A 24,832-nucleotide genomic window follows, 5' to 3' on the forward strand; every position below is an offset into this window, starting at 1 on the left:
CAGAAAAAGCACAAAAATAATACAAGCTTTTTGTTCTCTGAACAATTTGAGATTACGTTACCAAACATAATTTACCCTTATGCCTAAATACTTTAGTGTGTATTTCCTATAAAAAAAAGATATTCTCCCATCAAAAATAAGGAAATGAACACTGATACATTACTACTATTTAATCCACAGTCACCACTCAAACTCCATCAATTATGCCTATAATGCCTTTTATAGTCAAAGGATCCTATTCAGGACAAAGTTTTAATTTAGCTGTCATGTCTTTTTGTCAACTCTTACCGGGAACAGCGTCTCAGTCTGGCCTTGGCTTTCCTGGCTTAACACTTTTGAAAATAACAGTCCAGTTATTTTGTAGAATGTTCTGTATTTCTGTTGTTTCCTCATAATTAGACTCAGGATATGTTCTGGTGGAGGGGCAGGCCAAAATGCCACAGGAGTGACGCTGGGAGCCAGTGGTCTGGGAAGTAAGTGATGAGGCCAAATGAGGAGATGGTGAGCCTGGAATGACAGGTTGCCTGGTAAGTCTCCTCTGAGTATCCAGTGCATGCCGAACAGTCAATAAAAATGACATGCATTCTGCACTTCTCTGTAGCTGTTTTGTGGCCCAAATAAGTAGTAAGTTACCCTCCAAGGAAATCTGAATTTCTTGTGAGGAGCCAATTAGAACATGCAGTTTTCCATGATTCATTATGGAAATGAAGAGGCCTTTTTTCCTTTAACCTCTTGGTGACAGATGCATTTTTAGGCTAAGAACAAACACCTATATCATATTCTGTATAATAAAGCAGAGCAGAACAGATAGAACCCTCCACATTTCTTTCTAGGTCAGATTCCTGGAAATAACTAGAGGGTAAAAAGAACCAGTAAATAAAAAGAGATGGTTAACTTTTTGTAGTGGCGGAAAAATGACACACTTCTGCAGGTTATTATAAAACTGCAGGAGGTAAGTCACAGGCCTTAGCTGTTCACTATATATGTTCTATAATTCAAGTATCATATTACTTACATGTCTGCCTGTTTCTCAACTAATTGATGTACTTGTCAGGAGCTGGGACCATTACTCAATCACCTATGCATTCCCATCCAGGATCCTGTATCTCCAGTGCACGGGAGATACAGCATAAATATTTGCTGAATGAAATAAAATTCCCTGAAGTATAAAAAGCAGGCAAGAGATTGTAGCCAATACACTAAAAATGGCTTTAAAGCTTTAACATCACTAGCATGACTAAAAAATATGCATAACACTTCTATCTGCTTGTAGCACTGTGTCTTGGAAGTCATAAGTGCTCAACAAATATGCTTTTGATTTAATCAAGCTGATTTTACCCAGAGTCATCTCCTGGCCAAATGCCTAGAAATCCTGAACCTGAACTAACTGCAGTCACCAAGGAGGATTGCATATGAAATATTTGAAGGTCAAAACAGTCAAATACATATCACAAAAGCAATAAAAACATTCAAAGGGTACATGAAGTTCTGTCACATTTTTTATGATGCTTGGTTAAATGCAAGTAATGGTGAAGAATTACAAGAATTGTGAAATATTCACCAGGTGCATGTTTAAAACTCACAACATTGGCGAAGGCAAGAAAAGGCAGCATACTATTTAAATTACAATTGGATGCTTCCAACTTCAGCAGTGTTTAAAAGCCAAAAGTGAAGTGAAATAAAATGCTGTGCTTTGTAATTATCAAGTTGAATGTAAACACTCAAGCTGTCTGAAGCCCAACAATGATTTTGTTTTTCAGTTGAACTTGTTATTCAGAGGTTACACTAAAGTCAATAGTTTTTGACTCTCTTCTTTGTGTTGTTTTATAGCAACCCTCATGTGCTGAAGCCCTGCTAAGAATTACATGGGCATCTATATCTATGATAAATACAACAAAAAACACCGAGGACTATAAGTCCTCACAAACATTTGACACCTCAAAATTTTTTTCTTCTTGGATTTGAAAAGTCATTGTAGAAATTTGAAAAATTCAGAAAAATATAAAGAAGAAAATGAACAACCAGCAATTATTGCATTCTATGCTAACCCATCACAATCTTTCTTTCATGTAGATTATTATAATACCTTTCTAATTGGTTCTCCTGCTTTAGTCTCTGCCCAGTCGAGCAGCCAGAGGAATTCTGCTAAAGTGTTAATCAGATCATGTTATTTCTCTCTTCAAAACCTCCAATTCCCCATGTCACCCAGAATAAAAGCCTAAGTACTTAAAATGGGGCCTTCCAAGCCCCATGTGAGCTCTTCCCCAGACCTTTGCCCCCACTGATTTCTTGTTCTTTAATCACGCCCCTCTTTCTCCACCCTGTACCTGGAGAACTCTCCCCCTAAATATCTGCAGGGCTTTCCCCTCACCTCTCTCAGGTCCTCTTTCCAATGCCTTCTTTCAGTAAGGGCTTCCATGAGTACCTCTGTAAAACTGCAAGTCCTCCTACATCCCTGAACCCCTTCTTTGTGATCCCATTATCACCATATAGTGTACCATGTATTTATTTCATTTACCACTTGTGTCTTCCTGCTATAATGTAAGCTCTGTAGAGGTTGGAGAAGTTGTGGTTGTAGCCACTAGATGAGAGAGAAGTTCACAGGATAGCCCAGGCCAGAGCTGGTCTACAGTTGCCAAGCAAGCAGGAAACATTCCTCCAGGGTACAATAGGCTAAGTCTGGCATGCAGGTGTGCAGAGGGACTCAGAGCAGTGGAACCCAACTCTCTGGCAGGATGATGCACAGCCTGGTGTACAGTCCATCAGGAGTGCCATGGGAAAGCCCACCTGTGCTGCAGGCTGCCAAGGCTTGTGGGCAGGTGTACAGAGGGAGTTTGGGGCATCTGCTTGCCAGAAGAGTGGCATGAGAGCTGGGGTGTGTGGTGTCTGCTTCAGGAGGTTCAATGAGACGGTCACTGTACTGGGCTGGGGCTGGGGCTATGACCTTGCTGAGGGACTGCACCCTGTTGGTGTGAGGTTGGGCTGGAATGCTCCAGCATGTCCTGTACATGTCCCTGCTGCAGCCCAGCAGGAGCAAGAAAAAAACGAAAAAGTACAGCATATCAGACGCAGGAAACCAAGGGTTAACATTGCACTTGCTGCAAAGAAAATATTCTTAAGACTCCAGAGAACAGGTAATGCACGATGAATTTGTAGTTGAGAAATAAATCCATAACTGACACACTCATTATTTACATCAATTGCTGATGAAATGGTAATATTTTGGATATTTTGAGTTTAAAAGATATTAAAACAAACTTCACTGTCTTTTTACTTGTTTTTAATGTAACTAGTTGACAATCTGAAGTTACATATATGGCTTGCATTTGTCACTCACATTATGTTTCTCTTGGATAGTGCTGACATCGTTGTCTAAGCTAGGTAGATTATGTTCATAGAAACTGATGAAGGAATAGAGTGTAGAGAGAAAAGACATCCTAGTAGGAAGTCTCAAGCTCCCAGAATTTAAAGGTTGGTGTGATAACGTTGTGTCAAATTGACGAGAGGATGCCTAGATATTCAGTCATACATTATCCCGGATATTTCTGTAAGGATGATTTTGAATGCAATTAGCATTTAAATCAGTAGACTGAGTAAAGCAGATTGCCCTCCTCCCAGTGTGGGTGGGCCTCGTTCAAGTTTGTTGAAAGCCTGAACAGAATGAAAAGGCTGACTCTCTCCTGAGTAAGACAGAATTTCTCCTGCCTGGCTGCCTGCAGACTGGGACTCCGGGTTTTTTTCCTGCCCTCAGCCTCAAACTGAAACATTGGCCCTTCCTTGATCTTGAGCCGGCTGGCCTTCAGACTGGCACTACACCACTGCCAACTCATCCTGCCGATCCTGAGACTTGTCAGTTTCCCTAATTGCCTTAGGCAATTCCTTATAATAGATTACGCATACACGCATACATACACTGCATAGTTCTGTTTCTCTGGAGAGCACAGGGATATGGAAACAAGACCCCGAGGAATACCAGAAAGAATGGCTGGGTAGCAAATGGGAGCTTTGTGTATGTTCACAGAGAGATTTTCCCTCTAAAAAGAGGAAATTCTAGAACATGTTAGTATGCTAGTTGCAATGATGAAGAGGGAATGGAGGTAGTGACATAGGTTATAACTAATATAATGGTTTGGTGGGAGTGGGAAGTCTTGCTAGGTGTGCAGGGCAAGTGCACCAGGTCTTCAGTGGTGAAATGGTGGTACCCAGATAGGGAACTTCTTGGAGCGGGTGTATATCTAGACTTGCTTAGAGGTGAGATGATGGAAGAGGAGTAAATAAACCTTAAAAGTGCTGATAACTTAGTGTCTATTAGCAACCTGATTCTGTCATATTTCAGAGTAGACAGCAGTAGAGTAAAACTGGCTTATTCATTCCAAGCCAATGAATAGTTAGTTAAATTCTTTGATAGCTGAATTATTTTGCCCTGAATTATCTGGCTTTTCAAAACTAATCGGTGTCTATACAACTTCATTTCCTTTTAAATAATCTTAGCTCCTTTTCTCTTTCATGCTTTATCTACTTTATTATATGCTCAAGTAAGATATGAAACACTATAAAATAGGGTGTGGATAGATATCTGTTAAAAAGCTACGAGATTAAACAAAAGAATAAAAATGTAGAAGGTAGGGTTTTAGTAATGTAGGTTCTTCTTTGACCATACACAATGAAATGTTTGGCTCTAGTTTCTGGGAGTTATAATCTGATAAGTGATTTAAGAGGTGATTCATTGAAGGTACCCTTTCAGTTCTGGCCTGAGAATTCTCATCCTGGCAGGACACCTAGATGACTTGAGCCAAGTCCCTTAGTCCCCTTCGGCTTTCTCAATGCAATTTCCTTGGGAAACTGGGTTATGCAATCCTAACTTTATAGGATAAATTTAGGAATGGGAAATGAAAGAAACCAAAACCCCATATTGTAGCAGATCCATAAAATCATCACTCTCCACAAGACATCAAATGATAAGGCATTCCTGTGGTTAATAAGTCCCAGCTGAGTAAATCACAGCTTTGATGAGTGAAGGAAATGGGCAGAAACAGAGGAGCTCCTTGGACTTGGGACTCTGCAGACTGGCGCTATGTCCACAGTGGTGTGGTTTTCCTCTCAAGATAACTGAGGAACGTTGGTTGCTCATCTCAGTTTCTGGCTCAGTAAAATATCAGATGATAATAGCACTTGGATTCACACCCAGAGTTTCTAAGAAAAAACCTTGAAAAAATATGCATCTCAGAGAAAATTCTGTGTATATGCTCTAATAAAAAATTAATTCATACTTTGATATTTCCTTTATATATTATTATGCTTAAGTATTTTTGTGACTAGAATTTTTATAACCTGCAAGTGCTGCTAGTAACATACATCTGATTTATTAAAGAGGAGGGCTGGCTTAAGCATACTTTGTTGCAAAGGGAGTTGAACTGGATCTATCCGGCTCAGGAGTGAAGAGGAGATGATGAGCATATCCTCTGTCAGGATTCTCAGGTCAGAGTTAGCCTTCCTTTACTTGTTTATACTTGATGGTTAGGAACCCAGATGGTTATACTTGATGGTTAGGAACCCAGAACAGAGGCTCTTTGTTAAGGAGAGAACCCACACATAGTTATAAAAGGTTATTTAGCAAAGGTTATCAGTGGGTTCATTGATTTGAGGGAATAGATTTTTGTACCCCCCCAATTTTTTTTGAAAATATTAAAAACCTACAATAAAATGGTAAAAATAGTATCATGAGCACCCAAACGTCTTTCAGCTTGATTCATCAATTTTTGCCTGAGACATCTGAGAGTCAGTTACCAACATGAAGGTACTTGACCCCTATGGCTTTAGCATTTATCTCCCAAAGTATTCCCAATACCATCATCACATCTACGAAAAGTAACATCTATACACTGTCCATGTTTACATTTCTGCAATTCAACTATTACACTTCTCCAAAGCATCTATTAGAGCTTTCCCCCCCCAAATCTAGGATCTAATTGAAGATCACACATTACATTTGGTTCTGTATCTTTTGACTCTTGATTCTATACTGTGTGAATATCCTATTCCCCAATGGCAACTATGAAAATGTTTTAGCACCCATTATTGATCTTTTCCTGAACCAAATATAACATTGGCCATGCAAAAATGGTTGTTTAAAAATTCTATCATTTCATCTGAATTTAGTAGCTGCATTCTTCCATGAAGAATTCTTTCTCTCTGTGTCAGTATGGACTCATGTATATTTTGGGGGGAGGAATTATAATCTATCATTATTCATTTTGATGGCCAAATTGTCCCAAATTTGGCAGTGAGACTTCTTACAAGCTAACTCCTGTGTGTGTGGTGTGTGTGTGTATGATATTTTACATGACCCCATTGGATTTTTGTGTTTGCTTATTTATTTTTAAGACTATTTTTAGAATGATTTTAGGTTCACAACAACAAGAAGGTACAGAGAGTTCCCATACAGAGTCAACCCCACAGGCATAACCATTATCAACATCTACCACCAGAGGGTCCATTTGTTACAAATGATGAACCTACCCTGACACATCTTAATCATCCCAAGTCCACAGTTTACCTGAGGTTTCATTCTTAGTGTTTTACATTCTAGGGGTTTGGACAAATGTATAATGACACATATTTATCATTACAGTACCATACAGAGTATTGTAGTTTTATTGCCCTGAAAATCCTGTGTTCTGCCTGTTCAGCTTCCCCTGCCGCCTCACAATCTTATGTCAACTACTGATCTCTTTAATGTCTCCACAGTTTTGCTATTTCCGGAAATGTCATGTAGTTGGAATCATACAATATGTAGTCATTTCAAACTGTCTTCTTTCAGTTACCAATATGCATTTATATTACCACCATATCTTTTCATGGCACGATAGCTCATTTTTATTAATACTAAACGATATTCAGTTGTCTGGATGTGCCGCAGTTTATCCACTCACCTACTGAAGAACATCTTGGTTGCTTACAAGTTTTGGCAGTTATAAATAAAGCTGTTATAAACATCCATGTGCAGATTTTTGTGTGGACATAAGTTTTCAACTCATTTGGGTAAAGTAGTGTGATAGCTAGCTCATATGGTAAGAATATGTTTAGTTTTATAAGAAACTGCCAAACTGTCTTCTAAAGTGGCTGTACCATTTTGCATTCCCACCAGCAATGAAGAGAGTTCTATTGCTCCACAGCCTTTGTTGTTTATTGGTCTGGAATTTTGCCAATTCTAATAGTTGTGTAGTGGTTCCTCATTGTTGCTTTAATTTGCATTTCCTGATGACCCATGATGGGGAGCATCTTTTATACGCTTATTTGCAATCTGTATTTCCTCTTTGGTGAGCTTTCTGTTAGGGTCTTTGGTCCATTTTCTAATTAGATTATTTTCTTATTGTTGAGTTTTAAAAATTAAAAAAATATTTTAGATAACAGTCCTTTATTATATGTGTGATATAATATATAAATATAAATATAGACATATGTGTAGCATCTTCCATGATGAAAGTGAATATAGATCAGAACTTATTCTTAAAAATTTGGCCCCTATTATATTGGCAAAAATGAACCCAGTCGTGACAGAGAATACGGAAGAGAAATCCCAGAATTTCCCCTAGATGCAAAAGAAGCATACAATTTTTTGTATTTTATGCTGTATGAAAAGTTTTTTCTTCTCTTGCATTCTAACTTCATTAAGAACTACAGAAGCAGGAGTTTTAGGGTACACTATGGGGTATTTAGGTCATGTCTAAAGATGAATAATTCAAAGTGATCTTTATTTAGCGGTTCCTAAACAAAGGTTACCAAAAGAGATACCTCCTGGAACTTGGAATTACCACATTATGTGCTGCTGTGTGGATACAAGAGAAATGATAGTTCAGCCACCTTTCCATATTTATGGAAGGTTCATACCTATTAAGAACCTCTTGGCATGAGTTTGTCTATAAATAACAACGCACAGTACATTGAAATTTCAAATTGACCCAACTCACACTGTTTCTTTATTTTTCACTAGGAGCCCAGAACACACACTATTCCAGGACAGGAATTCAAGAATCTGCAGTTAGTTCACCTTCCAGTCTTAGGGCAGCAAGCTGATCATGCATTCAGGAAAAGATGGCCCGAAAACTTTCCTCCCTGAGGAGTCAAAAGGTCAGCAAAATTTCAGTACAAAGTACCAATAACCAGGTTTTGTTCCCTCACGCCCCAAGCCACAGCGGGCAGAGGGTTAGAGTCAGAGGAAGGGAACCAGATGAATGGGCAGTGCGCCAGCCCTGCTCTGGGAGCTCGGGTTCCTCTTCAAGAGGGACATCCCAGGGCCCCTATTAGTTGTGTGACCTAAGGCGGGTCACTTAGCTTTTCTTAAGCCTCATTTCCTCTTCTCCCCACTCTGGGGCACTTACACTATCTTCCTCAAAGGAGTGTTGTTTGAGGATCTAATGCAAAAAATACGGGTAAACATTTTAGCTACGATCCTGGCGGATGGTAAGCCCTTAATAAATAGCAGCTAAATTATTTTTATAGCTATTGCCATTATCGTCATTGTTTTGTACCTAAAATCACCACCGTCACTACCATCAACGGCCCCTTCATTTCCACTCGGAGCGCCACCTCCTAGCCTGGCAGCTCCAGGCCGGGTGACTCACTTCTCCCCAGGACAGCCCTCTAGGCAACTTTCCTCCCCGGGGTGACTCCTGCGAAGGCAGGAAATCCCCCTAGGAGCCCCTTTTCTCCTTTCCCGCCTCCCTCCCGGCCTCTCCTTCAAGCCTCATCAGCTTCCCGGGTTCAAACGCGCAGTGCGCAGGACCCGCCGCCCCAGCCCCAGCGCAGCCCCGGTCCGCGACCCGGTCCCCGTCCCACGCGCGGGCGTCCTCCCCGCACGCCGCTGCCGCCTGGCGGACGAGGCCGAGCGCGCCCGGGCCGCGGGGTTCACGGGCTCCCACCTCTGCCCGCTGCGCCCCGCGGTCCCCGCCCTGGGCCACCCGCCGGCGGCCCGCCCCGCTCCCTCCCTCCTCCGGCCGCCCCGCCGCGACCTCTCCTGCCTTGCACCCGAGGGACCATGGCCAGGCGCAGCTGGGGCTACGGCGAGCACAACGGTGAGCGCCTCCGGCTGAGGGGGTGGTGGGGGCTGTGCGCGGGGGGCGGCCCACGCCCCGGAGGCCCCAGACCGCACACTGCTGAAATTTTTCGGTTCCTCTTTAAGATGAGCACTGCTCCCCCGAGCCAAACGCGGGAGGCGAAGGGAAGGCTCAGTCCTGTGTGGTCAGGGACAGCGTCATTTGGAAAGTGTTAAAAGTTGGGGTGAGAGCTGGGGTGTGTTAGCACTGAAAAGATTCCCCAGACCCGGAAATCTTTCTGCGCCCATTCACTTTCCTTTGAAAAGCTGAGGACTTTTCCTAGGAATAACTATTGGCAGTTAAAGGCAAGGAAATTACGAGTACAGACTTTAATGAACTGAAGACAAGTTCACTTCCAGTCTTTTAAGCTCATTATTGACTTAGGGGGAACAAATCACGGAAAATATTTGAAAATATACATACATTTTAATAAGTTGAATTGCAACACTGAGGATTTACGTTAGAACCAAAATACTGCAAATGTCTTAATAGCTGTTGCTATAAAATTCCAAGAGCAATTTTCAGTTGGTTCATTGGTACTGCTGGCTTTCGTAAGACTTTAGGTTCATTTTGGAAAGTGAAGTTATATTTTGGGTTACTTCTTCACTCTTTCTCCCTTTCCTTTCACAGTCATCCTTGCAGAGACTGAGGACTAGCATTTTTTTCTTGTCTTTTCAAACTGAACTGATTATTTCAAATGGTTACTTGAATAATTGCAAAGTGACACTATAAGATAGACTTATAGTGAATCACTGTCAAAATTAGTTCTGTGAATAATAATAGTAGTAGTAATAATAATAATACTTTCTTTGGATTAACATAAATGTTATTGAACAAGGTATAATTTAGGTGGATTTCTCTTTGACTGAGACTATAATTACTATCTCACACTTTGCTAATTTACAATTAATGTCTGGGAAAAAAATTTCTTTTAATTTCCCTCTCTGCTGAAATTTTTTTCATTGTTATCTAATAGTTACTGGGTATCAACAGTATCCGCACTGTCGTTAGGAAGAAGGGTATTTTCAATCAATGAGTGTAGATTACTCCTTAATACGTTAGAAAATACTGGCCCTAAAGAAGCTCATATTCAGAAATTTTAAAAATCCGCCTTTGAAAAGCCACTAATAAGGAGTAATTTAGTATTCCTGCTAAAAATCGTATTCCCTGCCATTGGATCCTGTAGATTTCTGAGGACCTCATCTTTAAGTAGATCAACTTTGGCAAAGTCTTTTGGAAATGTGCTGTGTGCCTGACTGAGCACGTTGTGTTGTCTGTTTTCTCTTTAGACTAGCGAAAGCAGTGAATGAGCAGATAAAAGAAAACTTAAGCTGGGAAGAGTAGCAATGATAATGTGAAACATCAAGAAGGGAGACTCTCGAAGGGGGTACCACCTTCACACAAAAATCTTATGACTTCTTCCATTTACCTTTGATCATTTTATTGGTTTAGTTAGGGAATGTGACAATCACTGAAAAGCACATATCTCTATGGATATTCAAAACTTCCCAAATTAATCGAAGAAACACCATGTATCTCTACTTAAGAGCTGTGTTTAAATGGGTTTAAAGTTTGATGTTTTGGTGAAATTTTGTAAACGGGTCCTCTTTAAGAGGCAGGGAAATGAACCTACCACAATAGTTAATAGACAATATTGAGTAATTGATATAAAATGGTATTCATTTTATTTTATTTTGGTTTGCCTCTGCTTTTAAACGTACTTCTGGTTAAAAGGACTGGAAATAGGAGAGTAAAAGAATTAGGAGGAGAAAGAAACTTTTCCTGTTGGAAAAAAACCAACCACATGTTGTCACACATACATTGCATATTTGAAATCCAGTTGTTATTAGGTTAACTCATACTTGGCTGGCAATGAAATTGAAAACTTTATTCATATAAAAAAGGACAAGATTATATACAGAAAGAGTACTAGAGAGGTAAATGAGAGTATCTAATAAGTAAGGAAATGTAATAAGTTGTAAGCAAGGACTTTTGATGTTCAAGGTGCTTTGAAGTCAGATTCATGAGAAAACAACTTTTTAAGTTATGTGTGTAGTTATGTATTCATCCTATGACTTTTTGTACCTGAAGCATACATGAAGGAAGGAGTTTTTACTTTGCTAAAATGAAGGTTAATAAGGAGCATCAGATTTAGAGATTGAAGCTGTTGATAATTGTGATATATTTGTATTTCTTGAAATTTCTTTCTGAATCTTATCTTTTAAGAACATTTGTTAGTAACAAATGTTTAATTAGTTGTCATGTTGTGTCATTTTAATAAGTACTTGAGTTTTAGAGAAGTCCACATAATTGGTTAAAGAAGTAGAGAAAGGCTTCCTCAGCAGCCCTGTGCTCTGTTGACCTTGTACAGGTAGCTGTGTAAATTGCAGGCATGGTGAAGGAAGTACAAGGACCTCCAATTTATAATGTGACTTAACATCTGTAGAAAGACTTGGAACTTACCTGAAGCTGCAAGCTTACTGTTGATTTTGAGACACAGAACTTGAATCAAGTCTCCCAGAAAAATGAATAGACTAGACCAGAGAATTGCCAGCTTATTGGTTCACATTGTATGATCACATGTGTCTGATTTGGGAACTTGACACAGTTTTGACTTTTTTGAATAAAGGATCAGATTGATGATTGTCCCTGGTGTTAGAATTCAGTGTAGCATTTGCAAAATAGCCACAGCAGGACTTTATGAAATGTAGAAATAGAAATCAACTGTTACCTAATTATTCTGCAGATAACCAACAATATTACATTTCCTGATTGTGGGGCAGCCATTTTATTTGTATTATCCTATTTGAAAATTTTACATATTTCCTTAGTATGCCTGTTGCATATCATAGGTAATTGGGTTGAGGCCTGGGTGGCACCTGAAGATACAGGTGAGTGACAGAAGGAAGAAGTAGGGTTGTATTTTAAAGATCTACACCCTTTTTCTGCTACCCAGTCTTCTTAGCTCCATTAATTCTTTCAGGCCATACGCTTGTTGACCTCTGGACCTACCACAACTCACTTTTGGAGCTGAGGCTGAATCTCATTGTTTTCAATGATGAATTGTGCTGTTGTTTTTGGTTTGATAGGAGGGTACCTTTGGAAAGTACTTTTCAAAACTCCATGCTCTTTTGTCTACAAAGGTTAGTTTAATTCTGAAAATGAATTAAGGAAAACCCAGGGGTTTCCATCCTTGGAATAAAAGCAACTACTCTTATAAAAAAACATAATTAGATGCTGAGAATGAAGATCTTATTTTATCTATCTTTGGTTTTTTCCCAGTCTTAAGCACAGTCCATTGCATTCAACAGATACTTGCTGAATGAAATAACTAATTTAATCCTTTTATTTTGGTCTTATATATTTAAGGTCCTATTCACTGGAATAAATTTTTCCCTATTGCTGATGGGGATCAGCAATCTCCAATTGAGATTAAAACCAAAGAAGTGATACATGACTCTTCCCTACAACCTCTTAGTATCAAGTATGACGCAAGCTCGGCTAAAATCATCAGTAATAGTGGCCATTCCTTCAGCGTTGACTTTGACGACACGGAGGACAAATCAGGTTGGGTTTTTTTTTTTTTTTTGCTTGGGGAGAAGGAGCTTGGATGTTTGGACTGTACTTTCTTATGTTTCATATTTGTAATACTGTGCACTGTATGTTCCTTATTAACACTTTGCTAGAACTTGCAATAAGAGTTTTGTTTGATTAGTTCATGGGATGTTTTTTACACTGTGAATTAATAATGAACCAACAAAATAAAACTTTAGTTTATTTGTTAAGTTAATAACTAAAGGAAGTGGAAAACAGCATTTCCTTAAAATGAACATTTAATCCTTCAAGCATACCTACTGCCTAAAGAATAGATGGTATCATGTTTAAACATAAGATGAGAGAGAAGATAAAGAGAATCATTTTGGAACACTTTTTCAGGTTTCTGACAAATTATTTTTATTTGTAATCTAATAATAGGATGATGCTGTATTTGCTGTATTAATGAAAAATATAGTTAAATTTTTAAAAAGTCCAAAATTGGGAGAATGTTTTCACTTATTCATGAAGCTCAGGTTTAGTTTAATAATAATATTCTGTGTTTATGTAGTACTATATTGTTAGCAAAAATTGTAAGCCACCAGATTTCTTCCTCATATTCTTCAAATTTATAAAAGTGATACATTTTCATCAGAGCATTGTTTAAAAAAATGCATAAAAATTAACACATGATGTTTTCAACTTTTCTGGGGAAAAGGACATTGCTTTTTAAATGTACTCTATGTATTCAATTGTCTTTCCTTCAAGTTCTCAGTTTTGTGAATCTGTATTAATAGGTATGGCTGATGTAATGGGTATATTTAACAGTAATCCAAGACTTCTAAGTATAAAGTTTATACCACCCATAACCATAGTTTGATATTATTATTACCTCAAACATAAAAAAAATGAGGACATATGCTCCTAGTTTTAAATAGGAAATATTTGGATGTACTTCATCTAAAACTTTACATTTTTTCTTTATAAATTTAGGCACCCTTAGTCATAAAACTTTCCTATGTTAATTTGCTCCATGATGACCCAGGTCTGTCTACTCTCCCTCCCGCTCCCCTTACCCCTCCTCCAGTCCCCCTGCCTCTCTCTCTTTTTCTCTTCCTGTCATTTGCATGCTGCCTGTTGATTTTGTTAATCAGTGATGTCAGTTTGTCTGTGTTTCCAGGTTGAACACTGTCTGTGATCAAGTAGTGTGTGCCCTCTCCTATAAGTAGAGGTCTTGTTCCTATGTGGATCACAATGAAATTACCACAATTAATTGAAAATGTCCACAAAACATTTTGTACCCCTCTGAGACAGAAACTACATAAATATGGGTCACCATTCTCATTCTTTCTTCTGAGGGTAAACGAAAAGAGAATGCTTCATGGAAGCACTTTAATTAAAATGAATAAACCACTATAGTTAAACAAAATAAGCTGTTAGTTTTTCTTTTTTTTGGTAAACTATAATAAAAACACTAAAATACTTTCTGTAGCAAACCACTTCAATTCCAATAAAACGGTTGCCACTCTCAACCGAAATTAACAGTGAATCTCCGCAGTCAAGAACCACAGGTATGAACCCTTCCTCCTCGTCCTTGGAGGAGGGCTCCTTTGGCTGGCCAGCTGCATGCCCCAAGGAGCCAACCTTCACGACTGGAATAGTTCTTCAAAAAGGAGCATGTGGATATGATTCTTTAGGAAGAATTCCTTTTGGCTATAGTAGAGGGGAAATTGTAATATGATGAGGAGAGACAAGGGTGTTTTCACTCTAACTACTGGTCTGTTCAGATTCAGGATCTCACCTCTCTGAGAACCTCACCTCGTTAGTCCCACCACGCCTGTAGCATCCCAGGCTAGTCCTAGCACAGAGCTTCCTAAATTGCATGGTAACTGCCAGTTCATTGACTTTCCACTCAGCTATAAAGGCTCCCTGTGGGCAATAGCTATGTGTTACTCATCTACCCAGCATGGTGCCTAGCACACAGTAGATACTCAATAAATGTGTGTTTAAGTTAAAAACATTTTTTTGGGTATGTTTCTTGGAGTATATGGAAAATATCATGATGTGGCATTATGGTACAGAGTGTATTAGCATACACAGGTGAAGTCCCAATAAAATTACAAACCACCAGAAATCAGTTAATATTTACCATATGACACCTAAATAGTTTAAACATTGGTAGATTTTTCATTGTTTGAACAATTAGTTTTTAAAGGCTGTAATACTAATTTTACAATTTTAATAAATGAGAGTTCCTGTCATATAGTAAGTGTTCAATAAATTAATAACTACTAATAATAAAACATAACAAATAATATTCTGGCTCCATAAAGTATTCAGGCCTCAGTGACTGGGAACATCCATGTCTTTGGTCTCTCTCATAGTATAATCCTGGCAAATGTGTACTCAAATAGGCTCCAGCAATTTTCAGGTCACTTCAGCAGCAAACCTACAAACTGAAGTTTATGGAGGAGTGCTTCTACAGGTGAGGTCTCTTTTTTACCTTATATTAGTAATATTTATTGATCCAGGCCCTGCCTGAGGCACTGGGGATACAAGGAACCAAGACAGATTCTGTCTTAAAGGAGTTTGTATCTTAGTGGAATAGACAGTAAACGCATGAACAGGCAAGTCTGTTGATTTTGAGTTAATTTTTTTCTCATTTTGTTGCCACTCTTGCTTATATTCAAGGCACCTGACTATGGTGTAGTTTTGGCAAGTGAGTAGGATTATCAAATTACTAACAATGGTCAAATTCAATAGAGAAACACATACATTTCTAGTTTCACAATGTTGTTGGTCTTTGCAGCATAGGACAAATGATAAGGATCTTTGTATTAAGATACTTAAGTTTTCTCAAGCTTTAATGGCATTCAACTCTCATTTTTTAATCTTCTTAGACCTCTCAGAGGAGTGCTTTATTTGGAACAGATCTTTTAAAAAATTCTGACTAGAAGGATAAATGGACCATATATGAATGCCAACTGTGAATTTGAAGAAATGATTATTACTCCGTTTCAGATGTAAAATGGAAACAGTATTATTTATTTACTCAGCTGGGTTGGAGAGTATGATGAATAATTTGATGCTTGAAAACACTAAGTCATTCTCATTAAAGATAATTTTTGTTGCCATTATTCATTTCATACTATGGCTGTTTTATTACAGACTACCTCAAAGTCAGAGATAAGTAAACCTTGGTATTTTGACTTACTTTCGCCCATCCTGTTTTCAGAAGAGGTCTGTTCCAAGAGAAGGTTGACTTCTCAAGACACTTGCTGATTATAGTCCCAGTTTGGATACTTTAGTTACAACACTCACATGTGGAGTCCAGATATGCAGTCCAGATATGGAGAGTGTAAGGCAATCTTTGATGCTTAACTAAGCAGAGCTATGCTAATCTTGCTCTAAACCCTGGATTCAGAGCAGGCTTTCCAGAGCTGAACCATTATTCTTGGATGTTTCCCTAACAGTGTGTGTTCTTTTGTTATCACTTTCTTTCTCCTGAGCCAGCTTTTTGCATCCTCTCCTGAAGTTAATTCCACATTGATTACTCAAGCTCACTAATGTTCTCTATTTGTGAAGGAATGATGACTTAATGGTTCAGCTCAGGTCTCAGTATGCTACAGCAAGAAAAAAATTGGGCAACAGAGTTATTAACCTCTTTTTGATTTGGAATGCTGTTCCATCCATGCCATATGGAGTCACAGGGAAGTGTGCTTTTTAAGTTAATTTATCTGTGAATCATCTTTGAAACTGTTTAAAGACAAATCAAATATTTTCTTCATTTGTTCATTAAATATTTATCATGCATGTCCTCATAGTTAGGTACTAAGTGCATCTTCCAGTCCAAACTCCTAATTTAAAACAGATAGACAGACAGACAAATATAGCCAAGAAAGCTGGAGCCCATAGTAGCTTAAGTGAGTTTTGAAAGCTCATATAATTTAGTAGCTGAGCTGGGGCCATTCCCAGTCTGTTGATTCCAACCACTATACCAGCTCCTAACCACTGACACCCAGTTTCAGCCGAGTCAGACTGAGTAAGGGAGGGAGAGATGAGGTCATTTGTTCTGGTGATACAGAGGGCAGTCTCTGTCTCTTCTCCCATGGCAGAGCTCGAGGAGGGGTGTGCCATAGGCAAATGTATTATCTTCTGCCTTTTTTTTCCCATTTGTCAAAAACTCCATGTGATACCTCCTAACATCTTTTGCTTCTTATATAAGGTGGATCATTCCTGACAAATTTTGAGACATATATATATATATAGAGAGAGAGAGAGAGACATATATACACGCATGTAAAATCTCTGAAGAGGCGAATAAATTAAATCAAAGTATTGTTAAGGCTGCGCCTCACCAATCTAACACTTAATCCTATTGAATGTTGATGAGAGATGAGTAATATGCATGGTATATTCAACACCCAAAGCTTCCTTATCCTCCCATATCCTTTAAACTTGCCAAATAAAGATTAATTAGGAGACAGTTTAGGACTATGCTTTCTATTAAGAAGCTTTTTTATGTACTTACGATATGATTCTATTGTCAGTTTTAGAGATCATATATGTTGAAGCAAAGTGCTAAAATACACTGCCAAACTGACAAAGATACAATGGATTTTTTTTTAAAGTTAATTTTGTCCCATGTTCCAGGTTTCTCCAAGGAGACAGAATTCAAATACTGAAGAGGTGTGTACTTTGCCAATTTTTGTAGTAATAATAACGACGATAAAATGGTCATAATAGCTAAAGTGCCCAGCATACTGACTGTGTGCTTTGGGTTCACTTTTTCTTCTATTTTCACAACAGCTTTAGGAGGAGGTAACACTGCTGTCTTGTGGTCATAGACGTGATAGCTGACACTTGGAATTTAGAGTTTGTGCAAGATTACACAGGAAAGACAGCATGAGCCTAGGTCTTGGAAATGCTGAAGCCTATTCTCTAACCATCTGCTAGACTGCTCCGCCAAGTTCACAATGGACCTCGCATCCTTACTCGGAGAGGCTGATATCTGTTGAACAGAGCAACTCTTTACCTTTAAAAATTCCCAATTGCTTCTACTTTCTAACCAGTTTGTCTGTTTGTGATTTCTTAGATGTTCCATAAAACCTCTACTGTGGATTCCTCCTAGTATGCTTGTTCTCACTTCTCATATACATGAAAGTTATATTCCTGCCAGCAAACTGAATGACATTTGTAAAACATTCCTGGGAGGATGTGGACATGTTGAATAACTCTGAGTGATGTGGATTGGGGCAGCATGTGTAAATATTTCTTTCTTGCTGACAACTTAAAGTGTATTGGTGTTTAGTTCTGCGTGGAGGTCCTCTCACTGGAAGCTACAGGTTGCGACAGTTTCACCTTCACTGGGGGTCTGCTGATGATGACGGCTCTGAACATGTGGTAGACGGGGTGAGATTTGCAGCAGAGGTAAGCCAGCAGACACAGATTCATGATTCGGTTTTTCCTGTGGGGTGGGATTTAAGGGATACAGAGGACAACTCTTTTGACCCCAAATAGAACCTAAGCCAACTGGGGATCTCAGTGTCTGGTATTGCTTTAGTCTGTCAATAGGAGAGCTACAAATGCAGCCCTGCTGAGCCTTACACCAGCTCTGAGAGTTTAGGATTACTGTGCCCATTTTAGAAATGTGTAAACTTGCAGACTTGGAGAGATTAAGTGATTTATCAGCTAGAAAGCAGTGAAAATGTGTTTAAACACAGGTTGGCCTGATACAAAATTACAAACTCTTTCTACAATATCTGTTGTATTTCCTGAAAGCAGAAGAGAGAGAAGCTTTTGATTTAGACCCAACTATGTATATATTTGGTCCAGACACAGATAGATACTAATGTCATGTAAAGTCCATTTTGGAAGAGGTGATAGTAAAAGGCAAATTTCCTCTTAGGGAAAAAAACAAAGATGTAAACTCTCCTAAACTCTCCGTTGCCTCTCTATGTACAGGTAAAAATGGAATCTCTGTTAATTATTTAGGTCATTGGTAAAGCATAACATAACACAATAAAGCATTCATTGCTTTTTTTTCCCCCATTAAGAAGTTGCTCCTTTTCTTTATAATTATATTCATTAAGAGTACTCTGCTTTTTCTAATCTTCTGGGACAGAGAACAATGTATTTCAAGTTTTAATACTATTAAGTATTGCTCACACCCTACTTACCTCTGAGATGAAAGTAAATTGTTGTCTGACTCAACTAAAGCTATTGAAGTAAGAGTAACTTGGCTTGTGAGTCATCTGAGCAAGACAAAACAGTGTTACCAGGCTAGTGTGGGTTTCTTCATTTTCTTGTGGTTATTACTGAACTGTGGAGTTTAGATGTTCCTTTACAGTCCTGGTGTTCAGAGAAGCCCAGCAAATGGAACTGCCTTCCACTTTATTCTTGCATTAACACGTACACCTGCTCTTTGAACCTATCAACCAAAATAACCCATTTTGCCTATAAAAACACTTTTGTGGAGGCCAAGTGCTTACGGTATGGGAACTACTCTGTCCTCAGGATGGAGGGATAAAATGTGTATCCACAGTGTTCCATGGTGGCAGACAGAAGATGCCAAGAATGTAGAAAGTGGGACTCCTGAATCTGTCTGTTGCTCATGTTTTCATGTTTGCTTTCTAAAGTTTTGTGTTCTAAATTTAGTGTGTTATTTTACATCTCAAAGGCTTTGCGGGGATTGATGTGGCTTCGGGTCACTGCTTTGTAGTTTTTCCTAAGCAACGAAGGGAAATTAGTCATTGCTTCATGCTTATACCTTCTAGCTTCATAAACTTGGAAGTACACTCTCAGAGGTTTTCTCTGGGTCGGCAAGGCATTTGCTGCAAAGGGCCCTCATATCTTGATAATCCCAGAAGCTCAGAGTTCTAGTTGGCAGAGCAAGGGGTATCTTTGTAGACCTTCTTTCTTGAAGTGGAGAAAGCTTTGACTGGCATTTCATGCCTTTCTTTGATGTGTATTTAAAGTTATTTCGTGTTTCATTTGTTCATGCATTCATTCATTCACTCTAAGAATTCACTGAGATCTGACACGTTCCCAGTCCTTGCCCAGATCATCCTGAAGGGAGCACTGGGGAGAAGCAGGGATGGCCAGGGAATGCTTCTCTGTGATGAGGGCTTTACCCCAAGACTGGAGAAAGAGCAGGAATGTGCCAGGCACAGGGAAGCGACAGCAGTGGTCCTGCACGAACCGTGTGTGAAGACACGGGGTGGGGAAAGGGCATTACAAATATGAGAAGCGGAATGTCCAGTGTGGTTAGAGTATGGAGAACAAAGGGGCAAGTTGTCAGAGGTAAAGCTGGAGAGCCTGGGAGGGGCCTAATCTTCCTTTAACTCCTGGTGAGGAGTGTGAACTTTCTTCCAAGTGCAATGGGAAGCCGCTGACTGGCTCTGAATTGGCAAGTGATCGCTTTTACATTTTAAAAATATCATTTAGGGTACAGTTTGAGACTAGATTGGGTTGAAGCAAGAGCTGGTAACAGGAATCAGGAGGCTTTTAGGGAAGTTCCAGGTAATAGAGGATAGTACGGTTGGAGGGTTGGCTGGAAGGGCAACTTCATTGGGATTTGTGGACTGCCTGGGTTTGAGGATGAGGGAAGCGAGGACTCGTTGTTCCTGGTTTGTGATAGGAATGATGATGGAGAATGAAGACATCTGGGTCAGGCCTCAGGGTGGTAGGGTGTTAGACTAGACAATAAACACATAAATAAAATAGAAACCATACCATGGGATCTGGTAGAATGACTGAGTAGTTAGGAAAAGCTTCTGAGATGATATGTGACTTGAGACTGAATGACCAGAGAAAGTCACTATGAGAAAATCTGGAGAGAGCTTCCCAGCAGGTGGAAACACTAAATACAGATGCTCTCAGGCAGGAGTGAGGTTGTCATGTTCAAGAATATAAAGAAAGATGTTGGCTTCTAGCATTGGAATTAACTAGAAAGGAGCAGTTACAGGCCATGTCCTAGAGAGGCAGGCAAGGGACACACCACACCAAGCTTTGTGGGGTATGGTGAGCAGTTAGGAGTTTATCCTTCATGTATTGAGACAAAGACAATGGGAGGTTTTGAGTAGGGGAATGCCATGTTCTGATTTGCATTTTATAAAATATCATTAGCTGCTTTGTGGAGAGGTTGGGCAAACATTGAAACAGGAAGACAAATTAGCAAGTTATGGAAGTAGTTCAAATGAACAATGATGGTAATTTGGGCAAGACGGGTCATGGAGGTGAAGGAGATAGGTCTGTGATGTTTGGGAAGTAAAATCAATGAGACTGGCCAATGAAAAGGACATCAAGACTGAAGGAAGGAAAAAGGAGTCTAGAAACACACCTAAGATTTTGGCTTGAGCAACCATGAGATCCGTTCTGCCACTTACTGAGATGGGGAAGTACAGAGAGGAACAGGTGAAATTAACTTCCTGTTTTAGACATGTTAAGTTCGAGATGCCAATTAGATATTCTAGGCTCATGTTCAAGCAGGTCTTTGGAAACAAACCTGGGCCTCAAAGAAGAGGTCAGGGCTTGACATAGCAGTATTTGGGAATCACTTGAGTTTGGTTTCTGGTTCAAAAGAATCTCTTTTCTTGGCTGTAGAAATGATTCTGAAGTGTTAATTAGTTTTTCCTGCCACTTTTGCACCTTACCTCATGATTATCATCAGTTGTATCCTCTTAAAAAATGAAAAGAAGAAGAAAAGACATGAAAGGGAAAACAAACATTTAAAGCTATAATGTAAAAACTTAATATTGGGCCTAATATGATAATTTGTGACACTACACAGAGAGACTAAAGTGGTTTTCTAAGATTGTCTAAACCATGAACAACTTTATTCCAAGAGTTATGCATCTACAAAAAGTAGGCTAATTGTCCACTCCATAAGTGGAACTTTATCTGATTTCAATTTATGCAGAAGACATAATCACATTAAGTATGTAGTTGATAGTGAAAAACTACGTTTTCAGCATTAATGGTGAGTTTTGGCATTCTGAGCATATTTGCGTATCAATAATCTGCAATTTCAAAATTTTATCTATCAATAATCTGCAATTTAAAAATACTAAAATTGAATTATTTTGAAATTATTTTCCATCAGGGAAGAATCTGATCATTTCCACTTTTTTCAATGGCTACAATGACTTCTTGTTATTCAGCTTAAATCACTGCAGCTGTCATTGTTAGGAAATGTGAGTTTGCTATTTGTTTGAGTTTTAATTCAAATACAAACGCTCATAAAAGTGTTATCAGTTCCTCTGAAGGTATTGCTGCCAGTTAAGCAAAGCATGTGGGAGAGAGAACTTGTTTAAAAAAAAGATTTTTCTTCTCTTGTTTCCATAATATTTCAAATAGTTGTTTTTAACCAGCAGAAGGGCATATAGATTCATCTCTCTTTAGTGACGTATTTGTTTTCTAATCAGTTGTGAATCTGAAGAAGTCATTTCACATCTTTCTATCTCTTTGATATCATCTCTTACTAAGTCAACTAATTCACTGGCATGGAGCCATTGAAAACAACTTGAATGTTCTTTTCAGCCCCTCCCTAATGGTGGGGTATAGTCTCTCCCATGTGAGCCAAAGCTAAATTTGTTTCATCATCCAGTGTTTCCAGGCTCTGTACCTCCCACACCTATCTCACACCAGCTTAGAAGAACATGGCAACCACTTCTGTATTTTCTGTCCGGATATCCCACCATCTTCCGTGGTTGTTTGTGATTGGTGCACTATTTTATAGTTTTACAGTTCACTGTTGGTAATAATTCTTATTTATCCCCAAATCCCTCCATATTAATTACCTGGAAAATGTGAAGTTGTATTTAAAGGATGGGATAAAAACAGGTGTTTGCGTAGTAAATTATCTGTGTAACAGCCGGCTAAAAAGGTGATTTGTGCGTGAAGCCCTTTGTAAGAGTTCCCTCCCTGGCATGCCAAAGGCTTCATTTAAAAGAGATCTTATCTGAAGTCAGTTCCACATATAGTGTTCTTGCATAACATGACCTCATTTGTGTGTCACGTGGCTGTGGCTTCTATCTCAGTCTGTCCTTCCCTTAATCAGTCATGAAGACCCTCCTGGAGTGGTTTTCTGCCTCATTCTACAATCTTTCACTCTGGTTGGTGTGTTTGGGACACTGTAATCATGATGGCAGGCCAATCAGGACGTCTTTGGATCTGGCCGAGGGCCGGGCTTGTGAAGTGGGCGAACCTGTTTGTAAGAGCCCCCTGTCCTCCCATGTCGCCCCTCATTCCTTCTTTCCTTCTTCCCTTCTCAGTAGCACGGCTGCCTCTCATTTTCTGCCTCAGATGACTCTGGTTCCTAGACCCTCGCCTGCTTGTCCCCATTAAAACCTGGTCTCAGCAAAAGATCTGAACATATTTATAGAAGGTCGTAAATGTGCGAATACTGCTTAAAATAGTTACTATAAGGATAATTTGCATTTTCAAGCCGTGAAAAGTCTAAACTACAGTGATGAACATCTGGCTGGACAGTTTCAGGAAGTGGCGACGCCTCCCGCAGAGCCTTTTGCGTAGGTAGGCGGCTGCTCCGCCCACCTGCGAGCCGAAGGTGTTCAGGGGCCTCTGCTGCCCGCTGGGGTCTGCCCGAGGCTGCCCGGTTGAAATCCCGTCTGTGGAAGACGAAGGAGCCCAGGATGCTTGGGAGCAGTGGGTAGAGGTGGGGCCAGAGAGGCTTGGCAGGATTCTAAACGGGGGTGCAGACCTTAATGTAGTACAACACAGACTAGCTAAGCACCCGTGGTCCTTAACTCCCTTCCCTGTACTTTCGTTTGTAGACAAAAGTCAATAGGAGGATTCTGTCTAAAGTCCTTTTGAAGAATACATTATACATGTGAGTGCACTTCCCTTTCAGCTCCATGTTGTTCACTGGAATTCAGACAAATACCCCAGCTTTGTTGAGGCAGCTCATGAGCCAGATGGACTAGCTGTCTTGGGAATATTTTTACAGGTGAGAATCGACTGATTTCATTTTAAATAATTATCAGCCATGTTAGATAAAGAGTTTTGGTCAGGGAAGAAACAGTCTACCGTTTTTTCATAGTAAGGTAATTCTAGGTTTAATATTTTCCTTTTGAAATGAATAAGTTTGTATGTTAGTTTATGATTCATCTAAAAGCCCAGAACTACCCTAGGAATTGTCTTCTGAGTCCTTTATTGCAATAATAATAGCAGAAGTAATGACTGAGATGCTGAGAAGAATCTTTATCCTAGACTCCTCCTAATTACACAATATTTAGAGATACAAGATAAAACTTGAAGTTCCTAATTGTTGAAGCACTAGTTTTACCACAATGCTTTGTTGTCCCAAACACCCTGACCAATTAAAAAAAATCTTTTTGTTGTATTTTCTTTTTTCTGATGGTCATGTGTGGTCAGTCGAGGGTCATTGTTACAATACCCGTGCGTGGGTTAGGCAGCTCTGCTCCCACTGTGACCACATTCCCGCAGGGCATCCACTTTTGTTATGCTGCCAGCTGTATGTGTGAGGTTGTTGCTCACTGGAGCTGGGATGGGTAGAAGCGTGGAGCAGAGTGGGGAATGGCATGATGACAGCGGGCCCTTTCCTTTGGCCACCAAGTCTGGTGGTGGCAGTGGGACCCAAGGAGGGCAGGAGATGATACTTTAATCATGTAGGATTTAAAACCTTTAGGTAGATTCAGGGCACCCCTAATAACTAAAAGAGGTGCATATATTTTTCTGATGAATTCTGTACATGGTAATGTATCACACTACTCTGGGACCTCACATCATTTTAGGCTGAAAGTGGGAGGTATTTCCTTTAATGCTTTGATGTCACACAATAGTAAGTTTGATATAGGGCCTGAAAGTCACACTGGTTTAATAGTGCAGGTATTATGAAAAAGCTTATTCTTAAGCAAGATTTATCTCAAGTTAATCTGTATCTTAAACATATATAAAGCAAAAAAAATATAGGAAGCTACTACTATCAGTTTTAGAATCAGACTTACAGTTCAGCCAAGGAGCCCTGTAATATTATCTTGTTATGATTCTTCTGGCATGATAAAGCCAGCAAGTAAAAGAGAACTTCATTACAGAACAATCACTGTTTGCTCTGGGCTGGCTTAGGTTTTTCAAAAAAAGAATTTAAAAATAGTGATCGAAAAGGAATAATTCAGACCTGATATCCTTCAGTAATCATTTCTTTTAAAATTTCATGTTTTCAG

At 39.3% G+C, this 24,832-nt stretch overlaps 1 protein-coding gene across 2 annotated transcripts in view; it reads left to right on the forward strand.

Annotated features, from left to right (window-relative positions):
* The first annotated feature begins 8,668 nt into the window (after positions 1 to 8,668).
* LOC108401868 (carbonic anhydrase 13) overlaps positions 8,669 to 24,832 on the forward strand; it is a 28,184-nt gene continuing 12,020 nt past the window's right edge. Inside the window, exons 1-4 of one of the 2 annotated variants that reach the window (XM_036998225.2) lie at positions 8,669 to 9,074; positions 12,465 to 12,662; positions 17,941 to 18,059; positions 23,500 to 23,595. In XM_036998225.2, coding sequence (XP_036854120.1) covers positions 9,038 to 9,074; positions 12,465 to 12,662; positions 17,941 to 18,059; positions 23,500 to 23,595 — 450 coding nt within the window. In that variant the 5' untranslated portion in view covers positions 8,669 to 9,037. Of the gene's footprint in view, positions 9,075 to 12,464; positions 12,663 to 17,940; positions 18,060 to 23,499; positions 23,596 to 24,832 lie in introns of those variants that run through there. The other variant, XM_073229780.1, reaches the window with a different exon arrangement.

This window comes from Manis javanica, chromosome 2, assembly GCF_040802235.1.
Source record: "Manis javanica isolate MJ-LG chromosome 2, MJ_LKY, whole genome shotgun sequence".
Lineage (NCBI taxonomy): Eukaryota > Metazoa > Chordata > Mammalia > Pholidota > Manidae > Manis > Manis javanica.